This window comes from Silurus meridionalis, chromosome 12, assembly GCF_014805685.1.
Source record: "Silurus meridionalis isolate SWU-2019-XX chromosome 12, ASM1480568v1, whole genome shotgun sequence".
NCBI classification, from domain to species: domain Eukaryota; kingdom Metazoa; phylum Chordata; class Actinopteri; order Siluriformes; family Siluridae; genus Silurus; species Silurus meridionalis.
In genome coordinates, this window is record NC_060895.1 from 349099 (window position 1) to 359098 (window position 10000).

General features: G+C 40.3%; 3 protein-coding genes across 6 annotated transcripts in view; 2 read left to right on the forward strand and 1 right to left on the reverse strand.

Moving 5' to 3' along the window:
• zgc:165508 (uncharacterized protein LOC100101652 homolog) overlaps positions 1-5431 on the forward strand; it is a 23767-nt gene extending 18336 nt beyond the window's left edge. For 3 of the 4 annotated variants that reach the window (XM_046863710.1, XM_046863708.1, XM_046863709.1), the window contains one exon: positions 1-2432. This exon is cut by the window's left edge and continues 478 nt beyond it. In XM_046863710.1, coding sequence (XP_046719666.1) covers positions 1-31 — 31 coding nt within the window. In that variant the 3' untranslated portion in view covers positions 32-2432. Of the gene's footprint in view, positions 2433-5403 lie in introns of those variants that run through there. The other variant, XR_006927600.1, reaches the window with a different exon arrangement.
• On the forward strand, positions 3765-6715 carry LOC124395104 (heat shock protein beta-7-like). The gene is made up of 3 exons (XM_046863712.1): positions 3765-4373; positions 5291-5403; positions 5768-6715. Exons 1-3 carry the CDS (start codon positions 3992-3994, stop codon positions 5918-5920), a joined length of 648 nt encoding a protein of 215 aa, XP_046719668.1. The 5' UTR covers positions 3765-3991; the 3' UTR covers positions 5921-6715.
• A 352-nt stretch (positions 6716-7067) lies between these two features.
• Positions 7068-10000, reverse strand: part of LOC124395105 (chloride channel protein 2-like) — a 56270-nt gene continuing 53337 nt past the window's right edge. The window contains exon 24 of the mRNA XM_046863713.1: positions 7068-10000. This exon is cut by the window's right edge and continues 718 nt beyond it. The gene's annotated coding sequence lies outside the window, so the exon portion shown is untranslated.

Below are 10000 nucleotides of genomic sequence, written 5' to 3' on the forward strand. Positions count from 1 at the left end.
CGAAGAGGAAGAGGAAGAAAGACAGCAGTGAGCGTCGCCATTTTGTTTTGACCACACCCCTTCTGTTTGGAATGTTGGATTCGGCATGTTTGTTTTAGACTCCGCCCCCTTTCATTTGCGTACAGTGGTGTGGACTCTATATATAGATTTATCATTTTATTACATTTTTTAAACAGCGTCTCAACAATCTTTTCTGCAGCGGCTTGGAGGAAGAGGCTGAAAGATGAAACCCGAATCGAAGGAAAAAAACACGGAGGAACAAAAGAATAAACATTTTCTTCTGCATGTGACGCAAGTGTGAATGCTCGAGTGCTCGGGTTTAAACCCTCCGGTCCACTTTTGCACGGTTTTGTGAATTCTGGCTGTCCTGTTTAGCTCCGCCCCTTTTCCCTCACAATCTCAGGCCCCATTGCATTCTGGGTCCTGGGTGTGCATCCTTTGGGCATGGCTGCTTGCTATGGAAACTCTTTACTCACTCTGCTAAACCGAGCCGCTGTCACCCTCAGTGCAGAGAAACGAGAACTTTCGCAAACGGGGAATGTTTTCAAACCAAGCATCTAAAACTACTGTTTTCTTTCCGGACTTGTTTTGTAATCACTCAGTATATGATGATGATGATGATGATGATGATCATGAAGATAGGATCACGGTATTTAACCGATACAGAGTGCGGATTTGTGGAGAAGACGTTTCAGGGGTTTGTGGGAAAGTCGTTCTATTTTTGTACGTGATTTTTGGCAGTGATTTTTTTTTTTTCCGTGAGTGTGTGACGTGTCAGAAATGTTCTTTTCTCATGTGACAAACACGTTTCTTTAATCGTGTCTTTGGGCCTGAATCTTTTCTGAGAGGAACAATGTGACCATGTTAGATCTGCTCTCTCTCTCTCTCTCTCTCTCTCTCTCTCTCTCTCTCTCTCTCACTCACTCAGAGAAACGTCTAATTTTTCTTCTTTATCCTCCGGAAATGTCAAGAACTGTCTCTCACACACACGCAGGCTAATTTTGTTTGCTGACAGTCGTTCTCTCGTTGCCATGGTGATCCTAAGTTCCCTTGGACAATGTTATGTTTGTGGATTCTGATTGGCTCTGAGAGATAGCTGAAATCCCGCTCAAGTGTGTACACATATTGGACACAAACCCCACCTGTGTGTGTGTGTGTGTGTGTGTGTGTGTGTGTGTGTGTGTGTGTCTTTATAATGACCTACTAGAACACTCTATCGCTCACAGGTTCCTGATTTCTCCACGAGTTCAATGTTTACAGTTGAGTGAAAAAGTTTGTGCACCCTTCAAACAAAAAGATTCGTCTTCACCTGCATTTAAACATTTCATTTTTTTTCTCTTTTGGCCACACCCACACAACTCTATTTATAAAAAACACGACATTGTGTGTGAAGATGAGGGGGCGCACAAACTTCTCCACCCAACACTGTTCTACAATAAAGAGATGATGTTTGGAGTGCACTATTGTTCCTGCTCACTGCTGTAATACTGTGACCGTGTATTTAGCTCTTTGTGGGGACCGAACTGTCAGCTGTGTTGATTTTGACTGTGTTTAATCCTCATAGAGATCTGTGACGTTTTTATATCAGATACACACTAACTATAAAACCCACCTGTGTGTGTGTGTGTGTGTGTGTGTGTGTGTGTGTGTGTGTGTGTGTGTGTGTGTGTGTGTGTTGGATATCATGCAGGGCTTTTTGGCACCTCAGGAGATTTAACCACATCGTGCCTTTAACGTCGCGCGTGCCATCGTTTCTATAAGTAACTTTACCGCTAATTATATTTTAAAGATTTTTTCCTTTTAAATCTTTTTTATGTATTTTCTTTCTTTCTCCATCCCTCTCTCCCTCTCACTCTTTTTTCATCAGAATTGTATAGTTTTGCCGGTGGGGCTTCACCCCATCACCCAGCTCTTCTGTGATTGGTGGATTGTGCTGCCTGTCATAGTGACAGAGTGGTTTTATTTTGGCAGTTACACGTCACCAGTGGCCTCGTTACCCACAACTGGGTCAACATTGATCGCGTGTGTGTGTGTGTGTGTGTGTGTGTGTGTGTGTGTGATGGTGGAGTTGTGTCCAAAATGTCTATCCATCTAATAGAAAGAAAAGGGAAAAAAAGCCTCAACTCAGTTTTATCAGTCTTAACTGTTCACACACACTCTTAATTAAGACTTCCTGTGACCCTCTGTGGTCTCTCTCACACACACACACACACACACACACACACACACACACACACGAACATGAACAAAGTGCAAATATCCTGATGAAAAATGACGACTAAAAACTCACTTTTCTTTCGTTGTTTTTTCTGTTTTTCTTTTTATCTTTGTTTTTACTGATTAATAAGAAAGTATTGAATGCTGATTGTTTTAAAATATAACGACTTTCTTTCTGCATCTGCCTAGTTTTATCAATAAACGTGTCAATATGACTGTTATTTTTTCACGTGGAGCTGTAACAACGAGCGGCTGCATCCCAATTCCGAGACCCTTGTACACGAAACTAACAGAGGGCTGTGTCCCAATCCATAACCAACAGTAAGGGTGAGAACACTACCAAATCAGTGATGCAGAACAAGACAAGGTCGTGTCCCAAATAGCGATAGAGATAAACCAAGTACTGTGTTTCAAGGACTGATCACAGTAAATGAGGGCTGTGTCCCAATTCTTTGGGGAGCAGTAATGAACAGTCTGACCTGTTGGAAAGGGAGGGCTGCGTCCCAATTTTGACAGACAGTCTTTAATTAGTGATTTACATTTTTAGCGGGATGTGTTCCAATTACTTTCTGATACAAAGAGATGGCTGTGTCCCAATCTGTAATCATCAGTAAGAGAAGTTTGTGATCCAAGTATTAATCAGCAGTAGTGTAGGATCAGTCAGAGAGGGTCGTGTCCCAAATCAGTAACCAACACATAAGGAACAGAGTGTTTCAATTAAAATAAATAATGACATTAATTGAGGGCATTGTGTCCCAATAAGTCATTAACATTAATAAAAGGCTGTGCTTAATTTGTTAACCATCACTAAAGGAAGGTTCTGTCTTAATATTAAATAAAAATAAAGCAGAACTCAGTAACCATTTAAAAGATTGCACTTCAACAAGAGGAGGTCAAATAAAAAGAGAGCTGTGTTTCAATGAAAGATGAAAGTAAATGTGGGCTGTGTTCCAAACAGTGACAGAAGGTTATGTATTCAAAACAGTGGCCAGCAATAAAAGTGGGCTGTGTCCCAATTCTTTTGGCCAGCAATAGAGAACACTCTGTCCCAATCAATGCCTTATGGAACAGAGATGGCTGTGTCCCAATTAGTGACATATTAATAGTGGGCTGTGTTCTATTTAGTAACAAAGAATAATTACCAGATAAAACCATTCTGATGGTGAAGCATGGTGGTGGAAGCATCATGCCCAGTGTTCTCCTGGTCCTCTCGGCTGGGTCTGTGTCTAATCCCCTCACAGATGTAGGCGTGGTTCCGTCTCATTCCGTGGGTGATAACAGAGGGAGCGGCGCTCTGCAGGAGCTGCCGAAACGGAGATGGATAGAAGTTTGTCCTGTTTTGATTTGGTCCATTGGTCTTCAAGATGCTGAGATCTCTCTCTCTCTCTCTCTCTCTCTCTCTCTCTCTCTCTCTCTCTCACACACACACACACACACACACACAGAGCTCCACTCCAGTCTACTCATTTCAGGAATTGTATGTATGTTTGTGTGTGTGTGTGTGTGTGTGTGTGTGTGTGTGTTGGGGGTAAATATTTATGCACACAACTTTTCATAGATTTTCTCCACATTAATATTATAAGATTAATATTTTGTGAAGATTTCTGATAAGAAATTGTGCGATTCGGGAGGCTGGAGTTTGTAGATGTTGAGATGAACGTTGAGATGACCGTGGAGCAGATGGTGATAGTTGGTTGGTTCCTGTGTATCTCCTGCTCTTTCTGAAGTGCTTTTTCCACGTCTTATCAGCTCTCAGGTTATTCCGGGAGCTCTGATGCCAGGAGCGAGGCCATGTATGGAGACAGGAAGAGCAGCTTTTAGACCCACAATGCACCGGGGCACGAGGTTAAATCAGACACACAGAAGTTCTCCAGCTCTGATATTCCGCACCATGAGCTCTCTGGCCGGCTGCTCTTCCTCTCGCTCGTCCTCGTTCCGTTCTTCTGCGAGGTACAGCTGCAGCAGCGTCAACTCCATCCAGACTGAAGCTGCTTCTTCTCCACCAGATCCTCTCTTCATGCCCTTCCTGAGAGAACAGAGAGCGACACGTTTTGGGGCTCATGAAGGCGATGCAGACTCATTCGGAGGTTGCCAGGGAGACAGAAAATCCAACTCAGAGGGTTACCACGGTGACTGGAGCCATGGAGACGCACACGGTGAGACGTGGTTTTGGTACGTCTGACCGAGGCAGAGGAGATATTTAAAGCTGATGAGAATCAATGGAGATGATAAGAAAAGGTTCCTGTGATATGCTTTATAATGATGTATATTTCCACAGGAGTGTAGAACATCAGCATCAGTGTAGACCTTCACCTCAAGATGAGTTATAAAGGAGATGATCTCTCCGTCTGCAATATTTCTCTCCAGACCACATTCATCAGAGTATAGACTCCAGTCTGATCATTACATCATACAGAGAGAGAGAGAGAGAGAGAGAGAGAGAGAGAGGTGGGGGGGTGATAGAGGGAAAGGAAAGAAATTTAGAGGATAGAGGAGAGAGAGAGAGAGATAGAGGGAGAGAGAGAGAGGAAGAGAGAGAGAGAGAGAGAGAGAGAGAGAGAGAGAGAGAGAGAGATAGATAGAGGAGAGAGATTTGAACAGTGGACAAAAAAAAAAAAGGAGTGTGTGGATGTGTGGAGTAATTTTCTTTAAGTCCACTGTTCAAAACTCTCTCTCCCTCTATCTCACTTTGAAAATTACTCTTATATTTAAGTCCACTGTTCAAATCTCTGTCTCTCTCCTCCCCCTTTATCTCTCTTCCCTCTCTCTCACTTTGAAAATTACTCCACACACACACAAGTGAGCCAAAGGGTAAAGTAAAACAGAGACCTAAAACCCCTGATAATAATAATAATAATAATAATAATAATAATAATAATAATAATAATAATAATAATAATAATAATAATAATAATAATAATAATAGTAATAATAATAATAATTATTATTATTATTATTATCATCATCATCATCATTAATATCAGGTGGAAAGTTGGATACTAATGAACATGTCACGTGTGTGTGTGTGTGTGTGTGTGTGTGTGTGTGTGTGTGTGTGTGTGTGTGTGTGTAGGAGTAATCTGGGTGGACGGTGGTTATTACACGTCCGTCAATGTCAGTCGATTTGCGCCTCATGACATTGTGGTGATGGCCTTCAACAGCAGCATCGTTATTCACGCTGAGAAGGTGTGTGTGTGTGTGTGTGTGTGTGTAATAGAAATCAATTAGTGTTTGAGTCATTAATATCATTCTATTAAAAAAAACAGTGTGCTGAGAGTCACATTCGAGCCTTTTTACATAAACTGAGGTGATTAAGTGAAGAATCTTGTGATAAAAATTATCACAGGAACATTATAGAAACTGAAGTACATGTGAAGGTAAATACTTTTGTACTTTTACTCAAGTTTATGATTAAAGGGACACTGTATGTATATATATATATATTTATAGTAAACCAACAAATAAACAGCCAAAAGATTTGAAGTGAATAAAGTGATGTTTAAATATAAATATGTTGTACAGTGTGAATATTAAAGCCGTATCTCTGCAGCTCGGAGAAGACGGTGGTGTTATTGACAGATTTACCCACAAGTCTTTGCTGCCGGAGGACATGGACCCTCTGTCTGTGAGCGGGACTCTGATGCCGGACGGCGTGCTCGTGATCAGTGTGAAAAGCTTGTCTACATCCCTGTCACGTCCCTGACCACGACTTAAATAACCAAAACACACACACACACACACACACACACACACACACACACACACACACACACACATGATAACACACATATACAGGGCAACAGAACAGTAAGAAAATTTTGAACTGACATTTACATTTACATTTACATTTGCGGCATTTAGCAGACGCCCTTATCCAGAGCGACGTACAAACGTGCTTTAAATCTCTAGTAGTGAATAAATCTACACTGGTACGCAAGAATACAAACTCAATATAAATATAACTCGAATTCTACAAACTTGGAAAGTGCTAATTTAGGTATTTTAGGAAGAGTCAGTATGTGCCAGTATGTGCTACTGTATTATTACAGTTAGCATTAGCATTGTGGATAAACTTTATTAATTTGTGTTAAAGATTAGCATTTTAACTGTAATCATAATATCATTTAAATACAACCCCATAGCAGCTACATGTAGCGTACAGTTAACATTCTGTCCGTGATATTCTACAGATGTTTGCTAATTCCTGATTATCTGTGGACCACAGATGTGTTTAGCTGTGCTTCTGGGGTTACTTTATTACCTCAAAACATGTTAACAATGCTAAGCAGGGTGCTGGGGGTGTGAGCATGATGGAGATGAACTATTTCATAGGGTTTTATGGGGTGCTTTTTTTTCTACAAACCGCAGGACATTGTGTTTATTATTGTGTGTGTTTATTAACTGTCTAGCCGTAATCATCCTGACAGATATAAATCACGTCATTTCTACACACGTCAGTGCCGTGTCTTCTAAAATAAAGCCTCTACACTAAACACAATCCTCCTCCTCCTGCACTCTGATTGGTCAGAATAAGTATAGGATTTGTGTAGAATGTCAATATATATTTTAGATTAGATCACATCATATCAGATCAGAGGTTTGTATTCCGCACGTCTGAAACACGTCTGCCCTTCCCCCATTTCTGTCTGAACAACAATCAGACTGAACCTGAACATTAACCTTTTCAACTTCAATTTATACATTAATACACTCTGACCTTCACACACACACACACACACACACACACACACACACACACACACACACACACACACACACGCGTATCTGATAGCACAGAGAGAGAGAGAAATACAGGCAAATGGAACAAAAAAAGACAAAAGAAGTTGGTATTTATGTTAAATTCTCTTTATTCATCCCTGATATAAAACAATCCTTTTGAAGAATGGGACGTGTGTGTGTGTGTGTGTGTGTGTGTGTGTGTGTGTGTGTGTGTGTGTGTGTGTGTGTGTTTGTAGTGCCAGAGGTTTTACTGATTCAGAATTCCCTCGGCCTCAGTGCATACTGTAACATCAAGTCTTTACAAAAATAACGTCATCTATCTTTCTCTCTCTCTCACACACACACACACACACACACACACACACACACACACACACACAAAAACAAACAGGCATTATTGCACATTAATTTTAAGATTACAACATTAACAGAAAAATAGTTCCTATTGCTCCGCCCCCTTGTCTCTCACTCCACCCCTTGCTCCGCCCACATGCTCTCTCCACAGGTGATTGTTAATAAATGCACACTATGATTTATAGAAAACACAAAAAAGACAACTAAAGAAACAAAATAAAATCCTGGTCATGATTATTTTAATGTCCTGTTGTTAAGACAGGAATAAGGGGCGGAGAATCGGTTGCTATGGTTACCCGAGTGCGAGTAAGAAGGAGTGTGATGGTAAAAAAAAAAATACAAATCATAAATGTGCATCAGTGTGGATCATCAGTAAATGTACAACACTTTCTAAATAGATGATATCAGAGATGTTTCAGGCACTTTGTCAGATATTTCATTGCAATGCTAGCTAGCACATTGCTAATATGTTTTCCTGGAAACATAAACACAAACAAACAAATAAATCTGATCAGGTGGTTCATTAATACGTGATCATTCCAGTACTTAATATGTTAGGAGGCAAATATATTACATCTGTAAACCTAATACCATAAAACCTTACTTCATAGCGATATAAGGCAAGTCCCGCCCTCTACCCCACCCACACACGAGCCTATTGGTCAGAGGGAGAATCATAGACAACAATCTAAATAAAAATCAACATAATTGATCAAACAAACAAACAAACATATTAATATATAAATCTCTGAGACAAAAACATTTACCACATCAAATACAGCAAAAAAGTTGCGTCCGTCTCATTTTTTTTTTGTTGTTGCTCAAGAAGATTTGTTCAGAAATGAAATACAGGAAAATATTTAGATTTTTCCCGAAGATTTTTCCGTTGTCGAGTTTTATGAACTCACAAAGACACGTTTCCTACACGTGAGTCAGACGCTTGCTCAGGTTAGATCGTTAGAATCGTTAGACCTCGTCTGTTGAGATCAGCTAGCTAGAGTTATAATCGAGGAGTGTAGTTAGTGTATGAGTGAAGACACGTGCGCACGTGGACACGTTTAGGGCCACGGCGCGAATCAAGAAAACACAAACAGGTTAATTGATTAATTAACACTAGTCTGCATGTCAATGATTAAGCATAACAAAAATATATTTATAATTGCACTCGCGCTATAAGAGTGTTTACAGTTGTTCCCTTGATATTGACGACTTTCCATCAGAAAAACGTAGACGTTTCTGTACCTGTAAAAGTAGGAGGAGTTTCAGTGGAGGGTCAGTTTTCTTTGATGCTACAGCAGTACGACTCAAAAGGGTTTATTTTAATGGCAAAGTCCTCAATCGCAAAACAAGAAGGAAGTGCAAAAATCGTTTCGTTCCTAAAACTAATCTCAGGGGGCGTTCTGGTGTGACTGTAGTGCACTAGGTATCTACAGCACCAGGATGTTGTACTCTAAATAGGGAAAATGTGTAGTGAACAGAGGAACATCACTGCAGGGACCGAAAACCAGGTCTTTGGCTAATCAGTGCTCACTGAAGACTATCAGGAGAATCTGAATATTGGAACAGAGGGTGAAACTCCACCAGGTACATGAACTCCACGAGGTTCCGACGGAATATCCAGTTCCAGCTCCAGAAAAAAAAGACCTGAAGTCTGAACGAGAACAATAATTGGAAGAACCAAAACGTGGTGAAACACTCATGAAGAATCTTAAAACTTTAAGACCTTATGAAATGATAAAACATGTGTCCAAGAATTATTCAGCAGGTAACATCTGACTTCAGCAAGTGATCAATGAGAATAAGCAACTGTGAGTCCAAAACCTGGACAGGTTTCTCAAACACTTGGTGCTCTGAAAACGCTCATAAATTGACAAATGTAGCTTCTGCAGATCTTACATGAAATACTGTTTATGAGAAGACATCTAACCCGAGAGGTGAGGGACCTGAATGTTATCCTCTAACAGGAAAAAGCAGAACATGGATATGATGATGATCTTCAAAAAAAACTTTAAGATCTTAGATCTACGAGTTCTTACAGCTCATCTTGTAGAATTCTGAAAAGTTCGGTGGACTGGTTGCTCAAGGAACAAACTTTAATTCTCTTTAGATGAGAAAACCACAAATCGACAAAATGTACTAGAATGAGTAGGTTCTGCTGTTCTGCCTTCAGGTTCCTGAAGGAGCATAATGGCATTTGTAAAATCATTTGTTTCATCTACAGGATAAATGCATAGAAGGTCCCAATATATTCTTGAGATCTTACAGCAGCTCTTCAAGGAGGTCATTAAGCAGGATATGGGAAATACTTGATCTCGGTTCTGCTTGCAAAAGACCCCAGGAATACTGGAACTTATGGTATGAGGCAACTATTCAGCATGAATGGAGTTGAAGAAGCTGATTGGAATGGAATATCCGGGTCATCAGGTTCATCAGATAAGATGATGGGGTACAAGACTTTAAGGAAGACAAAAAAATGTTAGATTCTTCAGATCAAATAAAGGTCCTATGAGATGCTGCAGGTTTTTATATTCAGCAGGAAGTGAGAGCCAAAGTATGAGTCAAGACTAGGTTCTGTGTTCAAGTTTTTAAAAGATGATGAGACGCACTTCTCTGAGGAACACATCTAAAGAATGTTGGATTCTTTAGACCAAGAAAAAAAGGGTTATATGAGATGCTGCAGATCATCTGA

Coding starts and splice junctions, on each gene's coding strand:
- LOC124395104 (XM_046863712.1), top strand. CDS start 3,992: ATGCCAGGAGCGAGGCCATGTATGGAGACAGGAAGAGCAGCTTTTAGA. Junction 4,374..5,290: donor GAGCCATGGAGACGCACACG/GTGAGACGTGGT, acceptor GTGTGTGTGTAG/GAGTAATCTGGGTGGACGGT. Junction 5,404..5,767: donor TCGTTATTCACGCTGAGAAG/GTGTGTGTGTGT, acceptor GTATCTCTGCAG/CTCGGAGAAGACGGTGGTGT.